Raw genomic sequence first — 27,676 nt, forward strand, 5'->3', positions numbered from 1 at the left:
TCCGGTCTCCCCGGGGGAGCTGGAAGCCGCCGCAGGCCAACCGCCCCCGGAGCAGTGGCCGCAGCTCTAACCGCCCAGGCACCACTGCAAGGGTGGACGCGGTCCACCAGAGAAAGCGCTTTTTAAAGGGATTAGAAATGTTAAGTTGATTCAAATACTTTTGAGTGAAATACCGGGAGTTGAAACCTAGTTCAGATTTTTCAGCGTTAGGATTCTCAAACACATCGAGTATATCTTCACTCCTGACATTATACCTCAACCCCAAGAGTAGACGTCCTGGGGGCCAATCTTGCCCAGGAAGGGCCCTGGCAAAACTAAAGGTGATGTAGCAGCACACGCTGACCGGAGCGCAGAACCAGGGCAGGAGTGAGCCTTAGTCTTGGCCGAGGGCCTGTGTCATCTGCAAACCCCGTAAGGTCAGGAGGCTACAGATGTAAATGCCTGGATCTGCTAAGTGGAAACCTTACCTAGAAATTATCACCAACACAGCATCAGCAGGGTGAACGCTCACGACAGCGTCCGGGTGACAACGGGGCTCGTCAGAGAGGACACTGCTGGTAGACCTGCAGCGGAGACCCCGGGGGGCCAGAAAACGGAAAGGACTGCTCTTCCCCCACACAGCTCAGTGAAAGGGCTCTAGAGGCACCCAGCTGGCTCAGTCAGTGGAGCTCTTGATCTCAGGCTTGTGAGTTCAAGCCCCACGTTGGGGGTGGAGATTAAATAAAAACTTTTATTTATTTATTTATTTATTTATTTATTTATTTATTTATGGTTTTTGTTTTTTTTTTTTGGAGAGAGAGAGACACAGAGAGACAGAGCACAAGAGGGAGAGGGTCAGAGAGAGGGAGACACAGAATCTGAAGCAGGCTCCAGGCTCCAAGCTGTCAGCATAGAGCCCGACACGGGGCTTGAACCCAGGAACCGTGAAATCATGACCTGAGCCGAAGTCAGATGCTTAACCGACTGAGCCACCCAGGCACCCCATAAATAAATAAATAAATAAATTATGAAAATAAGTGTTCTAGAGGCCACTGGAGCACAAGAAGCAGGGACTTGGATTAGGGGACCCACCCCCACTTGGGCAGAAGTGAGGTCTGTTCCTCTGACACAATGCAGACCAGCCACAGGGACAAGATCTCTGTGTCCACAACCCTGAAGTGCCCCAATGTGCACACAAGCCAAGTCCAAAGAGAAGGCCACTGACACCCAAGGTGTGTCTCCTCCATGGCCAAGCAGGACCACATGCTACCGGTAACAGCTGATCCTGGATTTCCGCTGGTCGCTGTCCACTGCTGGAGGGAGGGCCTCACGGTGCTGACAAAACCCAGAGTGAGATCCAGGCCGTGAGCACACGGCTCTACACCCGGCTGCAGGGTGGCCCCACAGAGCAGCGGAAAGTGGCTGTTCCTCACGCACTGCCGTGAGAGAAAGGGACGGCGCGGCCCCAGCACAAGAGGATTATGGGCCTGCCAGTGACCACACTTTCCTGCTCAGGGGACTGGCTGGGGAAAGGGCAGCCTGGAGGTCAAGAACCTGCCAGCCATAAATCCACGGCACACGCTCCAACCCGCAGACACCATCCAGGGCACGTGGGTCCCTCAGCTGGGATCCGGATGTGCCTAGGGCACAGGTGACACTATGTGACTCGGGAGGCTGGAGCAGCCACCGGTGAGGCCCATGTGGACTCGAACTGGGAGCCAGAGCCCAGAGCCAAAGCACCCCTAGTGGTCACCCACCCCCATGGGGCCAGCTGGCGCCACAGGGAGCAGGCGCACACCTCCCACCGAGCCCAGGGGGCCCGCCAGGCGGCAGGAGACTGACGCAGGACCAATCCGTCAGTCTTGAGCTGCGGCCCGTGCCATAAGGGGAACCACGTTCTCTGAAGCAGCTTCTAAGCTTCTACCCTCAGTAACATCGCAAAGACAAGCTGAAACCACTTAGGACATTTTCTTTAGTAAATTTTGCATGAACAGAGGAAACGTGCACACTCTGAAAACATGGCAGGCTGTAAAATGTGGAACGTTATCAAAGTAAATTCACTTTGTATAAAGAAGCCTTAAATTAACCAAACACTTTGATCAGATACAAAGTTCAAATTTAACATATAAAAATAGATGTGCCCCCAGAAGACAGAATAAAGGACACGCCATTCGTATAAACTCAGGATGTTGTTTCAGAGGAAGGGTTATGTAAAAATTTACCAAGGTGCCTTTAGGAACAGCACCTCTGAGGTAACAGAGCTGTGCGGGGCACAGAGCCCCTTCGTCCGTCCACATTTTCTGAAGGAACTCCCGCTCTCCGCATGGTAGACCTCAGTTGTGAGCCCAGAGAAACGAGCCCAGAGATCCCGGCGGCGGAGGGTCCTGGCACAGGATGGATTTCATCTGCGCAAACGGTGACTGAAGGAACATGCCGCCCTCCCGTCCTCAGGACCGTGCACGCACTCAACACACTGTTGACAGTGGGGGGAACGGGTTCTGCTTGCTAACAACCAGCTTCTGATGCTGATGTGATATGTAGCCTTTAATGTGGCCCTGCAGGGAAGAGAGGGCTGGCTCGTGGTTCTGGGCCAAGGAGTGGGTGCATTCACCACTCAGCCCCGCGCGTAAGCGGCCGACTCCAATCGTAGCCGCTGGATCCCCCAGGGCACACAACAAATAAACACACATGGTATGGACAACAGAGAAATCCAGACTGTGTCCACCCACCCGCGTCCCCTCTGAATACCACAGTTATTCCCTAGGATGGAATCAGTTCTGTCAGAAAATGCCTTCACAAACTAAGTGGCTTTCCTGCAGCTCCACCCGAACACCAAGTTCGAGGCCCAGCCGCTGGGACGCGGCTCGCTCACCATGTAGATCAGGTTGGCCAGGATGCACTGGACCTCATCGATGTCCACGTCCTCCACTCGCATGAACTTCAAGGCAACCAGGAAAGCATCCAGAGACAACTGGTGTGTTCTGAGCAGCAGGTACCTGGGGGAGGGAGGTGGGGGTCCACGCGGGTTACCAATGGCTGGGGCACTGGTGGCAGCTGACGCTCCGAGTCGGGAGGGCAAATGTCTCCTGACAAACCACCTGGGAGACACGCGAGAATCACTTCTCACATGTATGGGACATCTCACTGAATGGAGGTGGTCTCTGAAACCAAGGCACCCCTGACAGTGAACAGTGTCCTCCGCAGTCGAGGACAGGTGGTCCCCACAGCTGTGAGCGGAAACAGATACAGAATTCAACTTCCTGACAAATGGGAGCGGGGCGGGGTTTGGGTCAGCTGGTCATGTGACAAAATGTGGGGCCCTCGACCCTGAGCACTGGTACACGTGCCCGCAGGTGGCCGTGCTCTCTGAGTGGCCGCAGAAGTCTGCTCTCATTCCACAAGAGCACAGGGCAGGGCTGGGGCCTCGTCCACACAGGCGGTCAGAAACCTCCACAGCCCAGCCAGGCGGGAGTCACACTAAAACCTAAACTTGTTAAAAAGAAAACACTTAGCTTACACTTTCTTGAAGAGATTCCTATAGGTGATGATCTTCAGCTTCTCAAGGATAAGGAAAATGCCACAGCGGATAAAGAAGGTCTCGTGCTTCGTCAGAGCCTCGTTCAACAGCAGAAGATTGCCTTCGCTGCGTGTGAGGGACAAATGCACAAACGTGGTCACAAAAACCGGAGCCAAGGACAAGAGCGCGTCAAGGAGCAACGAGCTCTCACAGGCCACGCGACAGATTTTTAGCTGATGTCATATTTTAAAAGGGCCCAAGTGGAAAAGGTTAGATACCTGACAGCTTTGGTCACTTCGGCAAACTGCATGAGGTGATACTTTCTCAACAGCTCGATGGTCGGCATATGACCCTAAGACAAAGCACCAGTTGTCCAGAATAAGACCATTTCGTTCTCAACAGAGTTGATCTTTGACAAAATTCATATGAAGGAATCACCACCTTTTGAAAACTTGCAACCTGTGTTTCTGAGTTTCTTTTTATTATGATGTTTATTTATCTTGAGAGAGAGAGAGAGACAGAGCACGAGCGGGGGAGGGGCAGAGAGAGAGGCAGACACAGAACTGGAGGCAGGCTCCAGGCTCCAGGCTGTCAGCAGAGCCCAACACAGGGCTTGAACCCACAAGCTGCGAGATCATGACCCGAGCCAGTTGGACCTTTAACCAACTGAGCCATCCAGGCGCCCCTCTTACAGTTTCTTCTGAAGTACTGGAACAAGGCCTATAAACACGATGGCAGATGAGCTAACAAGGGTCTGGCCATCAGAGCCCCTGGGAGCAGTAGTGCAGGCTTGCCTCTCAGTTGGCACCTGACCTTGACCTTCTCATGCCCTCACTGGTTATAACTTAGAGGGGAAGCAGCGGCTGAAGAAAACACTAAGAGCCAGGAACTCAGAAACGTCTTCCAGGAGAGGCAGCTGAACCGTTTACGACTGCAGGCTTCTGGGAAGCAGGGTCGGAAGCAGGCAGGGCACATAGGACACGGCACTTTTTGGCCATCAGCGACCCTGCTCTATTTACATTTTAACCACGTGGGTACTGCTTTGATCACTTTTTAAAATTTTTAAACGGGAGGAAAGGAAGCTTTATCACTTTGAGGAAGTTTTAGTCAATTAAACTTGCCGGTTACTTGCTGTTTCTTTTCAAGTCTCAAATTAACTTTGGGTGACCAAATGAGATACCTACAGACAGGCTGGAATGTCGTTTTTCTTTCTTAATCCGCTTCTATTAATTTAGACTTTTAGGGGAAACACATAAACATGCATTTATTACTGTGTCTTACAGATGTTCAACTTTTAAGTTAGATACTTTTAAGAGGAAGGAAGCACGAAACCTTTTTAGAAGGATCTACAATGTCAGCTGTGAGGATAAATGGTTCAGGCCACATACAAAGCTTATTGTCCCCTATTCTGGGGTGCGCTCACATGGGGCTCAGACAGTAGTACCTACGCGCCACCTGCAGGCAAGTTCCGAGAAACAGGGTCTACAAGAGCTGAGTGGCATCACTTACCAGCAGCATTTTCACTGGGAGCAAATAGATGAGAATCATCCGTTTGTTCTTCTGACTCGAGCGGTGGCAGTGCTCGAAGGCAAAGGACAGGTACTCCTCGGCTGCAGAGACACCGACAACGCGGGAGAGGTCGGAACCCCACCCCACCCCCAGCCCCAATAGAACCACAGTCTCAGCAACTGGAAGCACCTACGGCTGACAGTGAAGGCTGTTTGCTGTGCTTGGTACTCAAATTCGGGGGAAAACCAGAGTGGTACCTTAAGAACCCTCAAAAGAATACGACGTAAAAGCTTCTATTCTTATGCTCCGCATTTTAAGGGACTAACACGAGGCAGGGGAACAACCCAGGAGGGCCACGTTCCAAAGCCCTGGACAGCTGGTCTGCATTAGCCTACGGAACAAAACCAGAGCAGTCGCCAGGACAGCACAGTTGCTTTCGTTATCAGACTGCACAGCTCTAACGCAAGGAGAGAAAGCACTTTTAGTCACGTCGCTCCATATGCACACAGCCACTGAAGACGTGGGTTTAAAAGGTCTAGTCTGGGTACAACACAGGAGACCACGGGGAGCCGCCACACGCCAGCTAATCACAAAGTTTAAGAGAAAAACCTGGCTTCATGTTGTCGAGAAAACTCACGAGAAACGAACAGTGACATGGTTTCAAGAAAGCTCGGCTCTGACAAGCACTGAAGTGGCGACAGTACACCGGGGGGTGGGGGGGTGGGGGGTGGACACGTCCCCTGGGATTTCCACAGCTGACTCCCGGCCTCCGAGGCAACCACAAGGGCACAACAAAGGTGGGGGGGGGCGGCAATCCCTCACATCCAACAGGAAGGACTGTGGTGTTTCAATGACATCACATAAGAAAGACACCCACAGCGACTGAGACTCTGGCAGGGGCTCCACAGACCAGGACAGGCTTTCCTTTCAGTAACAACTTTGGTGCCCACAGCTGCGCGCGCGTGCACACACACACACACACACACACACACACAGCCTGGATGAGGTTTACAGCAGATTCCACCTTACATGCTAATAAGGTGCCAAAACTGTTGCCGCCGCCCACAGCCCCGCATCTTTAGAACCCTGGAAACGAAGAAGAACAAACCTTGCTTGAAGTCACTGTCGAACATGGCCTTGCGCCCGACATAGTACCTGAACGTCACCCTCTGGGCGGTGCTGTAGTCGTCCTTCAGGTTGGAGCTGTCGATGGCTCTGATGAGGGGCTTGCACAAGTGCAGCTTGTTTATCTGCGACAGCCCCACCCCTGGAGTTACAGCCCCTCCCCCGAGGTTACGGCCCTGCCCCCCGAGGTTAGTCTTGCCCTCAGGGTTACAGCCAGCCCCAGAGTTACTGAGGACGTGGCAGGACCAACACCAGCTTCCCCCCACCACATACACACCTCCTCGGAGCAGGAACTACATGGTTAAAACTGCCTATTTAGTAATAAGAACTGAAATGCCAGCTGCGTGGCAGATTACCCCAGGCTGGAGGGCCTGCCACGGAGGGGCCACAGAGGGGCCACTGGCCAAGCCCACGCGGCAGGAAGGGCCTCTTTACCCATCCAGGCACCCCCTGCTCCGCAGCTAATTACTGCAGCAGAGGAGAGAAGGCTGGGGTGAACCCCTCCCATGCAAGCCCAGTCTCCCCACTCCAGGCACGCCGCTTGGGGCATTGGTGCCCTGCTTTCCCTGGAGGTGCAGCCCTCGCCTCATGAGGCAGAGGCCGAAACAGTACGACACACACAAAACACTTGCTGCAGTCCCTGCCCCCAGCAGGTGCACCACGGACTCGACCGTGAGTCCGGTTAGGTGAGGGTCATCCCCCAGCGACACCAGGGACTCCGGTGCCCAGGGAGACGGGCAGAAAGCAAGCGCCCCCAGGGAAGCACACCTTAAAGTAGATCTTGAATAGCTGGTTCACCAAGAATAGCATCCCCCACTTCTTAGAGTCCTCGATGCCAGCCCGACTGTGGGAAGACAACTGTTGTTTAGTTGCATGGAAAACAAAGGTTTTATTTATTAGTCACAAAGACAATCTGCCTAAACAAAATTAGTACTTTGAGATAAAACACACTCCAGCCTCACCCATGAAATAAAACAACATAAAGCAGAGGTCTGACCTAACAGGCTACGGAGTACGCACCATGTGTGTTGGGTAACGCACTGTGGACAAGGGGATGTGTTCTTGCTTATCCTGACAACACGGTGAACTACAGAAATCCACAACGACGTGGACAAACCACAAACAGAGCAAGACGCAGCACACACTGTGTAGGCACCGTGGGGAGGGTTTGCCTGGGAAGGGGATGGGCGACGACAGTGTCCTGGACCTCCAGGGGGTTTGGGTCACACATGGGTGATGACTTATCCAAATACAGTCAAGATCCGTGGGAGTCACTGTGGGTAAATTTAACCTCAAAGCACAAGAGAAACCGCAGTATTTAAACAAGTCACTGAGGGACAGGCCACCTTTGGAATGCACCAGAAACAAAAAACAAAGGCAAAGTGCTAGATGCACAGAAGGGTAGATACCCATCTGCAGAGCAAGTGGCGGGTGTACAGGTATTTTCACTGTAAAGTTCCGTCAACACGGCCAAACGCCTCACGATTTCATGATACAGGGTTGGAACACAATCCAGAGTCCGCGTCTCCCACGATTCCGCAGGCCGCAATGGTTCTTCCAGGCGCAGCTGTGCACTTGCTCCATGGTGCCAGTGGCCAGCTGCCTGCAAACTCAGATGGAGACTGGCAGGCTGTTCACAAGCCAGAGAAATAGAAATCACTCCCTAAGACCAGGGCATGCCCATATCAGAATGCTCAACGTAAAAATACGGTCGGTGTTTAAGTATCAAAGTCCTGTTTTGTGACAACAGCCAGCTCCTTCATGACTGTCACCAGCCAGGTGCAGGGTCTCCCCCGTGACTCCCGTCACCAGCCAGGGACAGGACCTGAACAAAGAACCCTCTCTCCGTGGGTTTCACGTCGTCTGTGAAGTGGGGACAATGCAGCCCCGGCCACCTTGGAGCGCAAGGTGAACACCGCTCTGGAAGGAGGAGGAGGAGCAGGTGCTGGGCATCATGGCTGAGCACCCTTCTCAGCACCCCACCTGGGCCCGTCTGGACTAAAGGCGAGGACCTCTTCCAGAGACACGCGGGAAGCAGCCCGGGGGGGAAGGGTGGTCACGGGGTTTCTCTCAAGCAGCGGTGCCCACACCTTGCCCGCAGTGGTTTTCATTCACGTCTCCTTGGTGACCGAAGATGTTGAGCATCTTTGCGAGGGTTTCCTGGCCGTTTGGCTCCCTCCTTTGCAGAGTACCTATTCAGACCTTCGCCCAAGTAAGGCAGGTTTTTACCTTTTTCCTGTCGACCTGTGCAGTTTTCACACATCCTGGACACACGCTGTCAGTCACATCATTTGCAAATATGTTTTTTGTGTTCTACGGTTGTTGTGCACTTTTTTGATGGCGTCCTTTGAAGCGTAGAAGTTTCTAACTCTGATGAAGTCCAGTTTCTCTGTTTTTCCTCAGGTTACCGTGTTTCGGGTGACACACCAGGAAAGCCACTTATCCCACAACAAACCCAGACTGAACACTCCCTGGGCACGGGGGCCACGGCATGACAGCAGTGCAGTGGACTCCCTCAGCCTCGGCCACAAGCATCCCCGTCCATGTAAGGACCACTGGGGAGTGCAAGGACAAGAGTGCGGTCTGTCGCGAAAGCCACAGAAGCAGAGCCTCCTGTCTGAGGCCATGTCGGAGGCCACCACTGACAGAACAGCAGAGCGGGAGGACAGGCAGGCACCCGCGACCCCTTGGGGAGGACCCCGGCTCACGGAGTGGCCACTGACATCGAGCTCTGGCTGGAACATTGTCAGGTGGGACTGGTGGGGACAGAGGTAAGAGAAGAGAAGCTGGGACACTTTCCGTGAACAATAGTTTTGTATGTTTACGTATGGAAAACTTCTTCCTTTCCATTATAATTTCCAATCTTCCTTTCCATTACAACTTCCAATCAAGTTTTTTTTTTTTACAGAATCAAGTGATTTTATAATGGGGGAAGAGATGGGGTTTCAGGAGGAAAATGTAAACTCTAAAGCAGAATCGGATAGAAAGCCTAGGATTAAAAAATAAATAACGGCAGACGAGATCAGTCAACTCGAAAGAGGTCAATACAAATCACCTGCACCGAAGGCCAGAGAGGGAGGACAAGATGGAAAACCAGCAGCACCAGTGCCCGTGTCAGAACACGCCTCCCACAGGCATCCCAGAGGAGACACACAAAGGGGAAAAATCCCAGCTCTAAGAATCTAATAAAACACATTCGTTTCCAGACCCGAGAAGCTCAACGAACCCCAAATAAGAGAAATACGGCGACATACAGGGCAGCAGAGTTGAGTGGCGAGAGACATGGTGGAGAGACAATGCTGCCAGAGGCCGGAGGTGTGTGCTACGAACCAGGAACACAGGAAAACAGGAGGACGGACGTGCTAATGCCCGGCCAACAGAAAACATGGTCCATCTGGAATTCTCCACCCAGCAGAAAGGAAGATGAAGACAGTGCAGAAAAACAAGAGTTTAGAGAATTCGGTGCCAGCAGACCAGCACTCGGAGCAACGTGCTGGTGCGGGACCTCGTGTAGGAAATGGGCCGGGTGCAGTCAGACCCCGGGACAGAGGAAAGGGTTCTGGCAACACGGCACATGGCAGAGGTCAAAGGCTGTTTTCTTCTCCTCCCTCATTTCCTTTACACAACAGTGACCATCTAAAGCAAGAGACAGTAATGCTGCGGGGTGACCACAGACACACAGAAGACAAGTGTCGACGGCTGACCAAGGACAGGAAGGGGCGTCACGTGCTGCCGGGAGAGGGCGCGTGTACTCACGTGTCACTGGCGCAGACGCGGAAACAGCTCATCAACAACTCGGCCGCCTTTTCCAGCATGTCCCCGACCTTGCTCCTCCCTTTCTTCACCAGCTGCTGGTCCGCCTGGCAGACGGCAAACAGTCATCAGTCACGCTCTCATTTCCTCTAGCACTTCTGGCACGGCTAGGAGCAAAGATGGCTGCAACTCAGGGTCAAAGTCCCAGAAGGTTCTGGGCAAATCTTTTAGTTAATGTTATTTTTAAAAACTGAGAAAGTTCCACAGCGTCTTCCAACTCTTCCACAAATCAAATTTCTATTCAACCAACTGAAATGACTGAGGCCGTCATCTGTTTTTTAACCCTTTGTCACATGTGGCCCCGTGCTGCTAACGGAGCCTTTCCTTGAGTGCTCACAGACTGCTCCACCCCCCACATACAGCCGGTCAAAACCCTTGAAGTGTACCCTCTGACAGACACCAAAGTCATTCCCAGGTTTGACTCTCTCCTCGTTTTCCAGCCAGTCTTAGTTAGAGAAGAACCCGTTTCCTCCCACTCACGCCCCTATCACAGGTTCTCCACGAAAGGTCTACGGACCCCTGGGGGCCTTTGGAAGACTTGCAGGTGATCCCTGTGGTCAAAACTATTTTCAGGACAACACCAACAGCCACCACTTGTCTTTCCGCTATACTGATGTTCACACCGATGGTGCAAAAACTATGGCAGGACAAACCGCTGGGGCCTTTCCAGCAACACCAAACTAAAGCAGCAGTCAGCAATCCTTCAACCAACCAGGAACACTGATGTCACTTCAAAATGTCCTTGATGGGGTGCCTTGTGGCTCAGTCAGTTAAGCGTCCAACTCTTGGTTTCAGGTCAGGTCATGATCTGTTTTGTGAGTTCCAGCCCTGCACTGGACTCTGTGCTGACAGCTCAGAGCCTGCTGGGACTCTCTCTCTCCCTCTCTCCCTCTGCCCCCTCCCCTTCTTGCTCTCTCTCAAATACATAAACTTAAAAAGAGTTCTAAAATGTCCTTGATGACACACTAAATGTTAATTTTAAAATCTTGGTCCTTGAATACATTTATTTTCAATATTCTTTGTGATGAAATGGAAAATATGCCTAAAGCACTGATCTGTTGCACACCGAGGTATGACAGTTTTTTGTTGTTGTTTTTTTTTTTTTTAAGGAAAAGCACTTGGGCAGCTATTGGGAGTGGCCAGCTATCACGTGGAACCAACAACTGACCAAAGGGCATGGTGGTCCAGGCAGCAGGGTCTGAAGGACCAATGTGCTCCAAGGTGAATGAAACATGGCCATCAATTCCAGGCAAAACAATGACAGTATTTGTTGCCAAAGACATCTGTACTTTCAAATAAAAAAAAAAAATCAGAATTTTGAAAAAGTTGTATCAACCATGATGAACTTGGCAACATTCCATTACTTCAAAGCTCTTCTGATATGGTCACTGGAGACATTAACAAATGCAGTTTTTCTGGTTTGGGGTTTTTTACATAATGAAATACGTCAACATCTGGAACATCTCCTTAACTCAGTGAACCAAAATTTTCCAAATGACCGTTTGATCCTACAAAAATCACATGGGAATGAACGATCCATTCAGAGTTCAGGACACCCCAGCGAATTCCGATGTACCAGCAGAAAAGCTCACTGCCAAGCTTCAGAAGCCACGCTGTAACTAACCTCTACAAATTACCTCCTGGAGCTCTGGTGTGGCCCAAAAGAGCATCTACAATCATCTGAAAGACTATTAAAATATTCCTCTCCTGTCCGTCTACATCTGTGTGAGCCCAGACTGCCTTCCTACATTCCACCAAAGCAACATAGTGTGGCACCGTGCGCACAGAAGAGCATGGTCCATAGGGGCGCCTGGGTGGCGCAGTCGGTTGAGCGTCCGACTTCAGCCAGGTCACGATCTCGCGGTCCGGGAGTTCGAGCCCCGCGTCAGGCTCTGGGCTGATGGCTCAGAGCCTGGAGCCTGTTTCTGATTCTGTGTCTCCCTCTCTCTCTGCCCCTCCCCCGTTCATGCTCTGTCTCTCTCTGTCCCAAAAATAAATAAACGTTGAAAAAAAAAAATTTAAAAAAAAAAAAAAAAAAAAAAAAAAAGAAGAGCATGGTCCAGTCGCTTCTGTCAACACTAAGAGGTCAAAGAACGTGACTCTTCTAGGTACATTTTGTTCATTTGGAAGATATAGTCATTTTTTATTTAAAACATCAATTATGAGGCACCTGGGTGGCTCAGTCAGTTAAGCCTCCGACTTCGGCTCAGGTTATGATCTCATGGTTCGTGAGTTCGAGCCCCGCCTTGGGCTCTGTGCTGACAACTAAGAGCCTGGAGCCTGCTTCGGATTCTGGGTCTCCCTCTCTCTGTCCCTTCCCTGCTCACATTCTGTCTCTCTCTCTCTCTCAAAAAAAAAAAAAAATATTTTTAATTTAAAAATTAAAAATAAAACACCAGTTACATTACCACATAAAAGACTTATTTAGATAAATATGTGTTTAAATCCCAGTTAAAAAAATTTTATACAATAAATACAAATAGGTAGAACACATATAACCAAAAGCTCTCCGGAGCCTCAGATAACTCGCATTTAAGTTCTATTTTTCGGTTCTAGAAGTTTCCATGTAGCTCTTCATTACATCTTCTAGTTCTTTGCTGAGATACCCTTATGCTTGCATCTGCTCAAGCGCGTTCATGACCGCGCCCCAGGGCTTCTTTATGACGGCCGGGCTGCCAACTGGTCAGGGACTCCAACATCTGGCGTCTGTGGACGGTCTCCTCACAAAGCTCCTCCTGAGACTCTCCGAGAAGTGATAATCGGGGCACGAGGTTAAGAGACTGTGGACCCTGTGTGCCTCGTTCCAGCAGGGGATGCCCTGCTGGCGGGGAACTGTCCCGGGCTAGGTGGGTCTGGCTCCCCACAGGCCCCTGCAGGGCTGGGGACCCGCATGCGGTGGGTGGGTGCAGCAGGGACTGCTGAGGAGGTCCGTGCTTCTGGGCTGCCCTCCCCCACTGCTCTCCTCAGGGCCTCTTCGTCGCAGCCCATGGGCATTTCTGGGTTTTAGGCTCCTCTGGGCCCCCGGCCAATTCGGGGAACCCACCGCTCACTGCTCTGCAAGTCCCTGGCGTTTCCTGTCTGCCTGTGGGGCCGTGCTGGCCTCGGCATTCCCGGCAGGACAGAGAGGAAAGCTGCAGCTACCCCACCTTGTTCGGAGTCGGAAGGTATCAGTAATTTTTATCAATAATTTTTAAACCCGGAAAGGCGTGTTGGGACCAAGTTCACAACTGCTGCTCCCATCCCAAACTGCCGCGTGTGGACCCTCAAGGGCAAACCAGCCCCATCACACTCGCAGCCTGTGCCTCCTGGCACCACAGAGACCCCCAGCTGCCTCCTGGATCCGCATCAAGGAGGAATTCTTCAAGACAGCACAGCCACATCTTAACAGAAGACAGTGCAGAACCGTTCCCTGGGCCCACTTTGCCCCTATGAACACCTGCCGCACGCCACACCCGACGAACCACGCTCAGGAACAAGCCTCTCCACGTCCACAGTGTGAAAACCCAACGCATGTTTAAATCTTCACATCAACCCAGCGACGAGAGTGAGGTCCAGCCACCCCTGTCCTGTTGCTCTCTACACCAGACACCTCCCGCCTAACCCACTCCTTCCCCAAAACTTTGGGAAGAATGACGTGAAATTAAACAACAGGTAGAAATGGAGTTTGAGTTTTAAAACGATAGAGATAGAAACTGAACTTACATTATTGGCAAATATTCGAAGGTCAAGCGCTACAGCATACATGACAGGCAGAGCCCTACGGGGCAAAAAAGCAAGAACGTCTGAGGAGGCCACAAGGTCAGATTCCATTACCATAGCTGGGAATGACACGGACACCCAGGTCCACCATTCACACGCGGCCACCTCCCTCCAGGGATCTGACGGTTACCGCTGCCTCCCTCACCTCCCTTTGGGGCAGGCTCAGCCCCGGGCTCCCTGATCGACACGGATGCTGGGCACTGAAGCGCCACCCGCCCACCGCCCGGACCCTGAGGCGTGGACCCCAGTGCATCTAGGTCCTCAGCCCAAGACAGCACCTCCTCACGCCGTTCTAGGACCTCCTCCTTCCCCTCAACCATTATCCAAACAGCTCCACTAAAAAAAGATGTGGTTCAGTGAGACCTAACACGACCCAGAGACGTAACAGACAAAATGTCATAAAAGTTTTTGTTTTTGTTTTTTAATTTAACTGGCGGCATTGGTTTTGTGTGTAAGACAAGTCTTCAGTTAAAAAAGGTTTTTTGTTTTTTCAGTAAAAGATACCTGTAAGCCTTCAGTTAGCGCAGTATAAACACTTCAGTATTTACCTACAGTTAATAAATCAAAAATCATAAAATTAAGAATCAGTCTGTCAAGGAACTTGACCTGATATAACTGTACTTGACCTGCCTTTTTATCCAAGTTAAAGCCCAAAGTTCAAAGCTGACAACTGAAGGGAAAGACAGTATTTGATATATATTTTGGGTCTGGTAGGGCTGAAGTAGAAACAAGGCTTCATATTTATGTGAACACAGCAAACTCTCTACTCTGCCACATGATGTTTACGCTATGAGAACTCCGTTATCTGCGCTGGTATTATCCTGTGTCAACACAGGATATTAAATACCCACAGATAAAACACATTTATTTGGAATAAAGTTTTAAAAAGCTTCTGCTAAGAAAAAAAAAATTGCCATTTGCTAATTTCTGGCTGCTCCTGCCCATACTCACCAGTTGTCCTCTTTGTGGGCCTGAAATGCCCGCAGAAAAGATGTATTATGTTAAGGAAGGAATAACGTACAAAATCCAAGTAATGCCACAAACGGTAAGAACTATGAAGGACTCTAAATTTTAAGTTTAGAAAATCATATATCAGAGAGAGAGCTTCTTAAAGGAAAAATACACAGATTACAAATATCTGCAAGTCATTAGGTATGAGTATAGTAATTATATTTCTCCAAAGTAAGAGACTGAGATTTTTTTAATTGGCAACTTCAAACATTTGGTTTCTCTGAAGCCAGATGATTAGTTATATATAATATGCTTTAGAATCTGTAAAGTATATTTCCCTGATTACAGAATTCTTAAATTCAAAGGAGACTTCCCTAGTTAGTAACCGACTCTCCTTTGTATATTTAAACAAGGTTAAAAAAGAAGCAAACTAAAAATCTAGAGATACATATAAAAACCAGAACATTCACTGACTGAGGCCTTAGCTAGGAGATATCACTTAAATGACTTAAATCAGAAACTAGCTTGATAAAGGTCTTTAGTGACCACAGTCAAATGATGATGTTTATTGAGTTCACTCCTGTCCACCTACGCCTGGATTTCAGAACTCTTGTATTTCACCAAAAGGACTAAGTAGTTGCTATAATTAGACTTAATGTTTTAAAGGAGATATTCTTCCAACAGAATTAAGGAACCTTAATCACAACCTGTGTTCTTCCTCGATACCTAGGTAACATGACAGTCTCAAGGTCCATGCTAAATTTAAGCACCTGAGTGAAAAGGCGAAACCAGTTTCTCTTCTGAAAGGTTTTTCATTCCTTTCTAATTAAAGGTATGAATAAAACTGGCCCGATGGTTCAACATCTTAAACCCCAAATATAACTGAACAGTAACACCAAAGACAAAGATATTGGACGATGACAGTCTGGCATTTGTACGCCTCTATGAAGTCGTGGTTCCCCACTGCGTAAGTGCACCTGCAAAGGAAACATTGCGGACTGAGGATAGAGGAGCAGAACCTGGGAGTCCACAGACCCCACCCCTCACTGCCCGGTCCTTTGCTGATCCTGAAGTTGGAGCTACAGGAACCAGGAGGAGAAGAGACACACAGGTGGCTTCTGAACTAAAACGGGCTGATGTGAGATGAAACCCACACAAAGTCCTAAGACTATTCTCTCGGGTCCCAGGAGGAGACCGAGCTGCAGCAGGTGAGAGTGACAAATGCTGGTAAAACCAGAGCACGACACCTGCACTGCACCTGAGGGGGAGGGAGTACAGGGGCAGGGGGGTGTTCTCACTGGGTGTTCACTGGGCAGTCGGCGTCAGTGAGTTCACCCCCAAATCCGGAACTGTACAGAGCCAGGAAATAGCAGGGTGCCTCACACAGCCAGGAACCCAGTGGCACCCCCAACCTTTCCAGAGGGCCCCTCCCAGGGCTCACACGGGCTCTTCCTCCACCTTGCCTCCTGCACCCCAGCCTGCTCGGAAACACCGGAGGCACGCAGGCAGGAGGGCGACCAAACACCAGTGCTTTAGGACGTCAAGCTCTGCCCGCTCAACGCAAAAATGATGAAAACAGCAGATATGAGATGTAACTAAAAAGCAGTCTTTGGGGTGCCGGGGGGGCTTAGTTGGTTAAGTGTGCAACTCTTGCTTTCAGCTCGGGTCACGATCTCACAGTGGGTGAGTTCAAGCCCCATGTCAGGCTCTGTGCTGACAGTGTGGAGCCTGATTGGGATTCTCGGGCGCACACGCGCTCTCTCTGTCCTTCCCCCACTTGCAGTCTTTCATTTGCTTTGCTCAGCATTAGCTCTATTCTCGGCAGCACAAGTTAACGGCGAGCTGAATGCCCTCCTGAACAACGGAGCACCCTGCAGCCGATACAATAGTCAACGCTCCCAGCACCACACTCTAAACACGTGAATGTGCGGGGCGCCCAGGTGGACTCAGTCGGTAAAGCATCTGACTTCGGCTCAGGTCATGATCTCACGGTTCGTGAGTTCAAGCCCCACACTGGGTGAGCCCCCCTTCTCTCTCTCTGCCCATCACTCACTTGTGCCCTCTCTCTCTTTCAATAAATGAATGAATGAATGTGCAGGACCACAATATAGCTTCAACTTTTAAAAGCATCCATGATCTTTCAAATGAAAAAAAGTTTTAAGATTTTAAAGTGGTATAAATTTCAGAAAGTTCTCATAGGCTTTACCAAAGTAAAATTTTTACTTTACCAAAGTAAATTTCTTTTTTTTTTTACCAAAGTAAAATTAAAAATGAACTTTTCTTTTCAAATTATTCTTTGTTTCAAATTTCGGATGATGTTAAATAAAATCCCTAGTTGATTCAGCAATTCCCAGATTTGCTTTATTTTTCCTCCTCACCAACAGCTTACCTTAAATGAGCAGCAAACATTTCGTCATAAGGAGGTTCCAAAACCTGTTGACATTTCTCTTCCGGGGAGGCCAACTGAATGATAAAAAAACAAATGACAAAAATAAAATTTAAATTGAAAGGCATTAAAAGAATGCAATGTGTAGAAAGAGATTTAGACAAACCTGTTTCAAAGGAATTTACACTTTAGAGTTCACAGTAACACTTAACACTCTAGCCCTTCTGAATTAAAGAGTCGTTACTTCCACACACATTTATCACTCAGGGTCTGTGACAGGGACTACACAAACACACGTGTTTCATCTACCACAGTCCAAGAAAAACCCTGGACGCTTCTGTGCGTATCTTAATACAACAGCCAGTCAGTCAAGAAATAAGGATAAGGCCACATGACTCAGAGACGATGCCCTATTAAGAATCACTTCTCAGGGCGCCGGGGTGGCTCAGTCGGTTAAGCGTCCGACTTCAACTCAGGTCACGATCTCGAGGTCCGTGAGTTCGAGCCCCGCGTCGGGCTCTGGGCTGATGGCTCGGAGCCTGGAGCCTGCTTCCGATTCTGTGTGTCCCTCTCTCTCTCTGCCCCTCCCCCATTCATGCTCTGTCTCTGTCTCAAAAATAAATAAACGTTAAAAAAAATTTAAAAAAAAAAAAAAAGAATCACTTCTCCTTGGGGTGCCTGGGTGGCTTAGTCAGTTGGGCGTCTGACTTTGGCCCACATCATCCCACGGTTCATGGGTTCAAGTCCTGCGTCAGGCTCTGTGCTGATAGCTCAGAGCCTGGAGCCTGCTTTGAATTCTGTGTCTCCCTCTCTCTCTGCCCCTTCCGTACTCACACTCTATCTCTCAAAAATAAATAAACATTGAAAAAAAATTAAAACAAAAAAATCATTTCTTCTCACCTCCTGGTGACAGACCCACCCTCTCTGTGTCCTGGCTAGGCCAGCTGACATTTATTTCTAACATTTTCTTCCCTCTCCCTCTTGGCCAGATTTCAGATGACGTGAGGGCCATGACGGGTCATCCGGCACACAGAATTAAAGGAGCCCGTGGGTGTGGACTGGCATAGTGAGTAGGGCAGGGAGGAAGGGCAGGTGTGTGGCACCCACGGAGGCGCATCCGGCTGGCAAGCCTCTGGCACTAACTTCATTTAGAGCGACGGTTTTCAACTCCATCGCCCAGGAGAACCATCCAGGGAACTTACAAAGAGCCTCCTCTACTCCACAAACTGGTTCACTTGGTCTGAGGTACAGCCTGTACGCTACCAAATATAATCTCCAATACTCAGGGCTCCTTTTTCTTACAAAACAAAACCTGTGCTTCCAACAGGAACACATTAGAATATCATAATGGGAATCACGAGGAAACAAGACTTTATAAAACGACAAGAATATTCCCCACAGAAGGTAATGCTTGGGCATCACTTATCTGTTAAGTCAAGGATACTTTTTTTTTTAATTTATTTTTTATTTTACATACAAGTCAGTTAGCATGTAGTGCAACAATGATTTCAGGAGTAGATTCCCTAATGCCCCTTACCCATTTAGCCCATCCCCCCTCCTACAACCCGTCCAGCAACTCTGTTTGTTCTCGATATTTAAGAGTCTCTTATGTTTAATCTCCCTCCCTGTTATATTATTTTTGCTTCCCTTCCCTTATGTTCATCTGTTTTGTATCTTATAGTCCTCATATGAGTGAAGTCCTATGATACCTCTTTCTCTAATTTCACTTAGCATAATATCCTCCAGTTCTATCCACATAGTTGCAAATGGCAAGATATCATTCTTTTTGATTGCTGAGTAATACTCTATTGTATACATATACCACATCTCCTATATCCATTCATCCATCGATGGACATTTGGGCTCTTTCCATACTCTCTTGTTAATAGCACTGCTATAGACATTGGGGTGCATGTGCCCCTTCGAAACAGCACTCCTGTATCCCTTGGGTAAATTCCTAGTAGTGCAATTGCTGGGTCGTAGGGTAGTTCTATTTTTAGTTTTTTGAGGAACCTCCATCCTGTTTTCCAGAGTGGCTGCAGCAGCTTGCATTCCCACCAACAATGCAAAAGAGATCTTCTTTCTCTGCATCCTCACCAACATCTGTTGTTGCCTGAGTTGTTAGCCACTCTGACAGGTGTGAGGTGGTATCTCATGGTGGTTTTGATTTGTATTTCCCCGATGATGAATGATGTTGAGCATTTTTTCATTGTCGATTGGCCACCTGGATGTCTTCCTTAGAGAAGTGTCTATTCATGTCTTTTGCCCATTTCTTCACTGGATTATTTGTTTTTTGGGTGTTGAGTTTGATAAGTTCTTTATAGATTTTGGATATTAAGCCTTTATCCGATATGTCGTTTGGAAATATCTTCTCCCATTCCATCAGTTGCCTTTTAGTTTTGCTGATGGTTTCCTTCGTTGTGCAGAAGCTTTTTATTTTGATGAGGTCCCAGTAGTTCATTTTTGCTTTTGTTTCCCTTGCCTCCAGAGACGTGTTGAGTAAGAAGTTGCTGCGGGCAAGATCAGAGAGGTTTTGCCTACTTTCTCCTCAAGGATTTTGATGGCTTCCTGTCTTACATTTAGGCCTTTCATCCATTTTGAGTTTATTTTTGTGTCTGGTGTAAGAAAGTGGTCCAGGTTCATTCTTCTGCATGTCGCTGTCCACTTTTCCCAGCACCACTTGCTGAAGAGACAGTCTTTATTCCATTGGATATTCTTTCCTGCTTTGTCAAAGATTAGTTGGTCATACGTTTGTGGGTCCATTTCTGGGTTCTCTATTCTGTTCCATTGACCTGAGTGTCTGTTTTTGTGCCATAAATCAAAGATACTTCTATTTCAGTGTAGGATTTAGCAAATGCTATCCATAAAATGCCAGATGGTAAATATTGCTAGCTCTGCAGGCTGTAGGTCTCTATTGGCCTGCCGAGCTACACCGCTATGGCGGGAAAGCAGCCACAGACAGGACATGAACAAGTAGACAGGGGTATGCTCCATGAAGCTTAACTCATAGCAAGACACATCTGTGAGCTCTGGGGACAGACAGGCCAGGGCACAGCCTAAGCCCCACCGCCTGCCTGCTGGATGACCTTGGATGACCTTACTATACACTCTATTTCTCTGAACCTCAGAGGGTCATGTGGGAATTAACTACAGGAACCTGAGACGCATACCTCAGGACGGTATCTAACACAAAGTGTACAATAAATAACTGGAATTATATACATCATAGACAAGCTTTAAGTTTTTCAAAAGAATGGCAGTATTAGTCTCCTTCTGACTCAAACTCTACACTTTCCTTAGGAAGCCGGACACCCTAGAGCCCTCTCAGACACCTGCATACGTGGAATCTTGGGCCCACCTGGAGCCGTGGGTTGGCAACATGAGGGTGCTTGAAAGACACGAGCTCTGCACAGGATGCCCCATCTCTGGTGTCGATTGCTTCATAGACCTGAAACATTTGAACAGAGAAAAGCTAAGTAGAAAATAAAATACTCGTAGAACCTAAATAACAGGTTGTATGCCACTAAAATCCATTTTCCCTACTCTGAATCAGGGAGTCACAGTAATAGAAATGCAACAAGTCAGTACTCTCTTTAGCCAGCAAACAATAACTACATTTCAAAATGAGATCTTTTAGAGGCAAATAAACAGGTGACTTACTGTTAAAAACAATGAGAAAGCAGCATAAGCCAGTGGTTATTAATGAAGGTGAATTATTTTACTTTTACTCAGTCATACTGACACTTGAAAACTTACAAAGCTTATAGGGAGAAAAAAAAAAGCTTAAGAATCACATATACCCAAAAAAAGGCTTTTACTCAACCTACATATAAAAGCAAAAAGGGAATGGCAACACCTAAAAGAAATGATGTCATAGCCATACCACGGGAGACCTGGGCGCTGTGAGCAAGAACTAAATAGATCCATCAGTGATGACACTGGAAAGCATCCATAGTATGTTTACCGTTAAGCAAAAAAAAAAAAAAAAAAAAAAAAAAAAAAAGTCACAGGAAAAATGCCTACCTTAATCTGGGAGGAAAAAACAAAAACAAAAAAAACCCTACATATGTAAGCACAGGAAGAAACACGGAGCCCACACCATACAGCTGACCCCCTGGCCAGCAGGACCCAGGAGACTTTTCTGTCTGTCCACACTGGAGGCCTGGGTTGCAGCAGACATTTGTAATTAGAAAAGCAAACGAGGTCTTAAAATTATGTTTACCAAAAGATAACATAAAAATCCCAACCGTATGGGTAGAGAAAGCTGCATATACGGTACGATTTATCTACAGTGGGATCAGTTACGTAAACCTCATGTCCATGTAAGACTGCGATCAGGCGTGACATAAAGCAGACTTCAATGGTACACCCACAAGAATGCGCTCGCATTGCTGCACAGCAGTGACAGGCAGCAAGACACCTCCGTGCACCTACCAGGAGAGGTGAGCGTGAGAAGGGCGGCTAGACTAGCCGCTCCCAACAACAGACAGTGAAGGGTGCTGTCCCACACCGCTGGCGGGAAGCTGCTGGGAACGCCTGCTGCAGGGCACACACCTGCTCTCCCGCCCCACCCAGTAACCCCCACCTGGCATCTCAGCTAGAAGAAATGGACCCAACTCCCGGTCTGTTACACCACTTAGGGCATCACCTAAGACAATAGATGGACTAAAGAATCTGCCATCGACTCTCCAATGAAACCATGCAAGCACTTAGGTTTGGAGCCAGTAATTCCACTTCTAGGGATTTGCAAGAAACAAGAGATTTGTGCAGGGTTACATCAAATATTATTACAAGGAATCATAAAATACTGGTCCTCAAGGAGGCTGATAAAGGCTGCCAAAGTCCCTGTCACCGGAGGGGTGAAGGTGCAAAGGGACAGCAACAGACCACGGACAAATCCTAAAAGAACCAACACACTATTCAGGGAACACGAGGACCACAGCCAGCCAGTCACCTGTGTCAGCCACCGTGACATGTCATGTCTCAGAACTGTTGGTGTCTTGATTTAGTCAGCCCCCATTAGACCCCGAGGCTGGACTCCAGGACAGCCTGCTCAGCAACTTGCCCTGCAGTGTCCCTGGTGGCCCGTCTGGGCACTCCCCAGAGAAAGTTCTCTTTCCTGGCTACTGCTGGTCACCTGGTGACCTCCAGGCTCCAAGCTGGTCCATGGAGGCTGGAGGGGGGCAGGGGAAGAGTCATCTACTCTTGGAACTCGTAATTTCTTTAAGTAATCTCTATACCCAATATGGGGCTTGAACTCATGACCCCAAGATCAAGGGCTAGCCAGGTGCCCCTGGAACTCATAATTTCTTAAAAATACATTTACTAACTCCATCTGCTAACAAGGAAGGCCTAGAGGTAATGATATGCCCCCACCCCCAGTGGCAATGAGCACAGCCAGCACCCAGATTTGCTAAACTCCAGTACCTACTGAAAGGAACCAGAGCCGCTGGAAAAGGACTGGTCCAGTGCTGGGACAGGGACAGAACTACATGAGCTTGGAACGGATGTTATTGTATCAGAAAGCAAAGCAGAGCTCAAGGAAGGATGAACACAGGCCAGAAAGCCCCCAGAAACCAGTCTGAAGGAGTTCCTAGTAGCCAAATCTGGGACAAGCAGAGCTTCAAAAGAATTAAGAATATTCTTTATAACTTTTCAATGTTTATTTTTTGAGAGAGAGTGTGCACATGAGCAGGGGAGGGGGGCAGAGAGAATCCCAATAAGGCTCTGTGCTATCAGCGTAGAGCCTGATGCGGGCTCAATGTCACAACCATGAGATTGTGACCTGAGTTAAAATCAAGAGTCAGATGCTTAACTGAGCCACCCAGGCAAATAAGGATATTCGTACTATTGGTTCTGGATTATTACTCGGCATTAAAAATGATCTATAATAATACATCTTTAAAAAGGAGCATGGGGAAAAGCATTTTTAACAGATGAAATAGTAGCTAATAAATGTAGAAAGAGTGAGAGAATCACCCCTTGGTAAATATTAACGTAATAGCTCACTTGGGAAAAGACCACAAATGAAAGTGGAGACCATTCTGTGAAAGGGCATAGGGCAGGTGCTCCCAGGCCCCCACAGGACCCCCCCCAACACACACAGATTATGACTCGATTACAATGGGAAAAGTACCTTGACCCTGGAGCAACCTGATGGGCATCTCCTTCAGCAGGTGATCAGCAAGGACCCCTGAGGCAGCCTCCTGAGGTGAGGACACAGGAAACCCACGCCAGCCACGTTAACCCAAGCCTTAATCATTAAAAGTCAAATAAAGGCCGGTGGTGAGAAATCTAGGATCCCACTGCCCTGCACATGTTTTAAAAAGTTAATCGTCATAAAATAAATCCCTTCCCAGAAAAAGGCAAGAGTTCTCTTCTAGATTAAAGACCAAAGAGCCGGGTGCCTGGGTGGCTCAGTTGGTTGAGCATCTGACTTTGGCTCAGGTCATGATCTAGCTGTCCGTGAGTTCAAGCCCCGCGTCCGGCTCTGTGCTGACAGCTCGGAGCCTGGAGTCTGTTTCAGATTCTGTGTCTCCCTCTCTCTCTGCTCCTCCCCCACTCGTGCTCTGTCTCTCTGTCAAAAATAAATAAACATTAAAGACCAAAGAGCAAAACAACCAAATGCAGAGTTGATCTGACTGGATCCTGGAGTTAAAGAAGAGGTTCCAAAGAACACTCTGGGTAAACCATGAATTCTGCTTTAGAAAACACTGATGTAAAATGTCTTGGGTGCTCTATAGGCTGTGCATCGGGACAGCAGAATGGTCCTCAGTGAAGGGCCACAGTCAGTGACTTCCTTCAAGTAGCTCAGGAGAGAGAAGTGCAGGGCCCAGAGGGAAGGAGGAGGCTGACAGGGTGGCCAGGTGAGGAGTGGACATGTCTTCATTGTACTTCTTTCCACTTTTCTGTAGCTTTGAAAATTTGCAGAATAAAAAGCTAGGGAAAATAAAAACTGTAAATGTAGACAGTTTTTAAAAAGTAACCTGCTGGGGCGTCTGGGGGGCTCAGTCAGTGAAGCACCTGACTCTTGATTTTGGCTCCGGCCATGATCTCACGGTTCGTGAGTTCAAGCCCCGCTTTGGGCTCTGTGCGGACTGCACTGAGCCTGCTTGGGATTCTCTCTCTCTGTCCCTCTCCCCCAAATAAATAAATAAACATTAAAAAAAAAAAAAGTAACTTGCAGTTTGAAATAAGAGTTTGTAGGGGCGCCTGGGTGGCGCAGTCGGTTAAGCGTCCGACTTCAGCCAGGTCACGATCTCGTGGTCTGTGAGTTCGAGCCCCGCGTCGGGCTCTGGGCTGATGGCTCAGAGCCTGGAGCCTGTTTCCGATTCTGTGTCTCCCTCTCTCTCTGCCCCTCCCCCGTTCATGCTCTGTCTCTCTCTGTCCCAAAGGTGGATAAACATTGAAAAAAAAAAAATTTAAAAAAAAAAAAAAAGAAATAAGAGTTTGTAGAACAGACAAAAGAATACGTAAAGGACACCAAAAAAATAACACCAGCCCTCAAAGAGATGCTAGAGATAACGATGAGATCCGCCTTTGGGAGGAAGTACAGCTATCTGTGGATTTTCAACTGTGTGGGGTCAGCACCCCTAACCCCCACATTGCTCGAGAATCAACTGTATGTGCAAACTGATCTTTTTCTAAGTACGACAACAATTCTTAGAAGTAGCATATATGGGGAAATGTAAAGTAAATTAATTCAACCTGTCCTCTCGGAACAGAAATGAAACTATATGCCTGTCGAAACGAAGAGCACTAAATAAAAAGGGCCTCAACAGACAAGAGGACATCTTAGCTATGACTGACTGCTGGCAAAGACAGCCCTTTGCGGGCTCTCGAGCTGGGTTTGCTGGCCCCATGAGGCCCTGACCTCTAGCTCTTTCACTTGGGCCACTGCTCAGGGCTGTATATGTGGCTGTCACCTTGAGAAATGAAGCAATGTCTCCCCTCATCCCTAACCCTAAACAAAATGCAGGCTTAAATCACTGCTTTCTACAAAATGGGTGGATTCCCTTGGGGCGCCTGGGTGGCGCAGTCGGTTAAGCGTCCGACTTCAGCCAGGTCACGATCTCGCAGTCCGTGGGTTCGAGCCCCGCGTCAGGCTCTGGGCTGATGGCTCGGAGCCTGGAGCCTGTTTCCGATTCTGTGTCTCCCTCTCTCTCTGCCCCTCCCCCGTTCATGCTTTGTCTCTCTCTGTCCCAAAAATAAATAAAAAACGTTGAAAAAAAAAAAAAAAAAACAAAATGGGTGGATTCCCAACATTCAGCGTTTCTCTCTTGGATGCAGGTGCAGGCACCCTTCCAAGCCCACTGAGTCTCCAATGGGAACTGAATCCAAGGGAACCAACAGGCTGACCCCACACTGCCCACCGCACTGAGTTACAGGCCCTTGGTCTCTGACCCAGGAATGCATGTGTTCTGTAAGCATCCAAGAAACTAACAAGAGAACTCATAAACTTACGAGGAGTAAAACCAAACCCCAGACCCAAGTGCTATTATCAAGTTATCACAGAGAACACAGGAAATGACAGACACATGACTTGTCCGTGGGTAGTTGCTGGCTGAAGTTACTGTGAAGTACGAAACAAGGAATGGAGTTGTACCCAACTGACAGTCACTGAGATTCAAAAAACAGCATACTTTGGAGCCTGAGAAATAGGTAGGTTGACTAAAACAGGAAACGTTGGCTGAAACTCAGGCTAACAGAGGCAGTGAGCTTTGTGTTAAGGGTATGGACTCTAAGGCCAGAACACCCAGTCTGAATGGGCCACATAGTAGCCCTGTGACCCTGGAAAACCATTTAACTTCCTCTGTAAAATGAGGTTTGCAATGGACCCTCCTCCTAGAAAAAGCAGTAATGAGTTACTACAAACAACAGTGGTAGGTTCTTAGTAAGAGTTCAACAAGCACTAGTGGTTATTCTTCCCATCACCCAACTACTTCATCAAGTAAGATTCCCCTGGGAATACAGGAACAGGATCCAGAAAGACTTTGGTGAAACAGAGGACTATGAAACTTGGGCCAGCACCAACTCTAACTTCAGTACTCACTAGAATGAGGAGGTCTGAGCATTGGCAAATCACTGCACTTCACTCCCTTCCACCTACCCCCATTTATCCTGTCAACGAATTGTATTGAGCCTCCACGTGGGTCAGACTATGTTCAAGGCACGCAAAATGCCAAAAAGGATTTAGCTGTGAGCAAGAGAATTGTAAAATATCCAGAAAAACATGAAATTCTAGAGAGTCTCTACTCACGTTGGTTCTCAAATGTCTTTCCTTCCAGCTTTAAATAAGCTGGTACTAGAAAACCTTAACTCTGCAAAGATACAGCCACAGTAGACTTCTTAAAAGAAAGGTCTTAGATCTCAATCAAAAGATTGGCAAATGAATGCATACTTGCATGTTTTAAATTTTTTAAAAAGCATGTATCTGCTTTCTCAGGATTCCTGTTTTAACTAAATTACCAAATATCTATGCAATGAACGGTCCCAATCATGTCAGACTGTATTCAATTGTCATCTAGATATCTTTATCTGGTTGTCAACAGACACCCCCAACTCAACATGTCCAACACCAAGTTTAGTTTTCCCTCCAAATCTGTTCTGCTCATGTGTTGCCCACGCTGGAAATTTGGCACTTATTCTCCCAGTCCCTCAGCCATAGAATGTTAACGGAACGTTTCCTAAAGACATGTTTAAAATCCACTCCCTCTTTTCCTTATCACCACGGTTCCAGTTCTAGGAATGAGCACAGTTTAGTGGACACAATGCAAGTTTTGAATCCATAAACACTTATGCTTTCAGTGGGCTCTGCCGTTAATGGGCTGTGAGGACGAAACTCCCGTGAGATGCATTTCCATACAAAGTCCGCCGGTGCTAACCGTTTCCTCGATGGTTGCTCCACTAGCGCTCGTGGCCGGACCACCTGCCTACCCCATCCCACCAGTATCTGTCCGGGGTCTTGTCGTTGGGCCAGGCCTTCCACGGCTGAGGCCCCACTGCTCAGCGTGGCTAACAGGCCCTCCGGGTCGGCTAGGACCACGCCGCACGTCCCTAAATTGAGGTCAACGCTCACCGGTCCGCCCCTGGGCTCCCGGGAAACACCTTCAGTGTGCCCGTTCAGTCGCCCTCGCTTCCCGTCTGGCGGCTAAGAGCTCAGGCAGAGAGAGCGGGAGAGACGACTGGCCCCGGCCCACGCGTTCTCGCCAGCGCCGCGGGGCTCCCGCTGCAGACCCCTAGGACGGAGCGCGTTACCTGCTGCAGGTACTGGTTGATGGTGATGTGCGCCATGGCGGCTCCCCTCCACCGGATGTGGGCGCGGCCTGCGCGTCCGGCCACGGCCACTTCACTTCCGGCCCGCGGTCCGTCCGGGCCAGCGTCCCTCCGCCCCCGCCTTCCCCGCTCTCTGGTTCCGGAGGGACAGAATCCGCGGGAGCGCGTCCCGGGCCGGCATGGCGGCACGTCCGGGCTGAGGAAGGCCGGGGTCCGCTCTGCGATTCGCCGCCTCTCCTCGGCGAGGACGCCTCGTCCGCGGCCCCTAGGTGCCCGGGCCTGCCCCGGAGCTGACCGGGCCTGCGCCCCGCCGCCCCCTCGGCTGTCGCAGGTTCCGCACGGAGCGCGGCGGACGCGGCGCG

At 48.9% G+C, this 27,676-nt stretch overlaps 1 protein-coding gene across 7 annotated transcripts; it reads right to left on the bottom strand.

Annotated features, from left to right (window-relative positions):
- Positions 1–1,931: 1,931 nt before the first annotated feature.
- Positions 1,932–27,545, bottom strand: PCID2 (PCI domain containing 2). Of its 7 annotated transcripts, none has more exons than XM_047081933.1 (14): positions 27,297–27,537; positions 20,398–20,487; positions 17,043–17,116; positions 15,565–15,630; positions 14,654–14,695; positions 13,646–13,700; positions 9,887–9,990; positions 6,899–6,974; positions 6,114–6,231; positions 5,006–5,106; positions 3,775–3,848; positions 3,497–3,622; positions 2,852–2,975; positions 1,932–2,534 (listed from the first exon to the last, which is right to left on the bottom strand). In XM_047081933.1, exons 1-14 carry the CDS (start codon positions 27,330–27,332, stop codon positions 2,445–2,447), a joined length of 1,176 nt encoding a protein of 391 aa, XP_046937889.1. In that variant the 5' UTR covers positions 27,333–27,537; the 3' UTR covers positions 1,932–2,444. The 7 variants fall into 7 exon arrangements, with proteins under 7 accessions (XP_046937889.1, XP_046937879.1, XP_046937914.1 ...); XM_047081923.1 differs by having other exon boundaries at positions 6,114–6,255; positions 27,297–27,536; XM_047081958.1 differs by lacking the exon at positions 27,297–27,537 and adding an exon at positions 27,118–27,183 and having other exon boundaries at positions 6,114–6,255.
- Between the last annotated feature and the right edge of the window lie 131 nt (positions 27,546–27,676).

Source organism: Lynx rufus, unplaced genomic scaffold (genome assembly GCF_022079265.1).
Source record: "Lynx rufus isolate CCGP_SWC_20201006 ecotype Redwood Valley unplaced genomic scaffold, mLynRuf1.p SCAF_1, whole genome shotgun sequence".
In the NCBI taxonomy this organism is placed as follows: domain Eukaryota; kingdom Metazoa; phylum Chordata; class Mammalia; order Carnivora; family Felidae; genus Lynx; species Lynx rufus.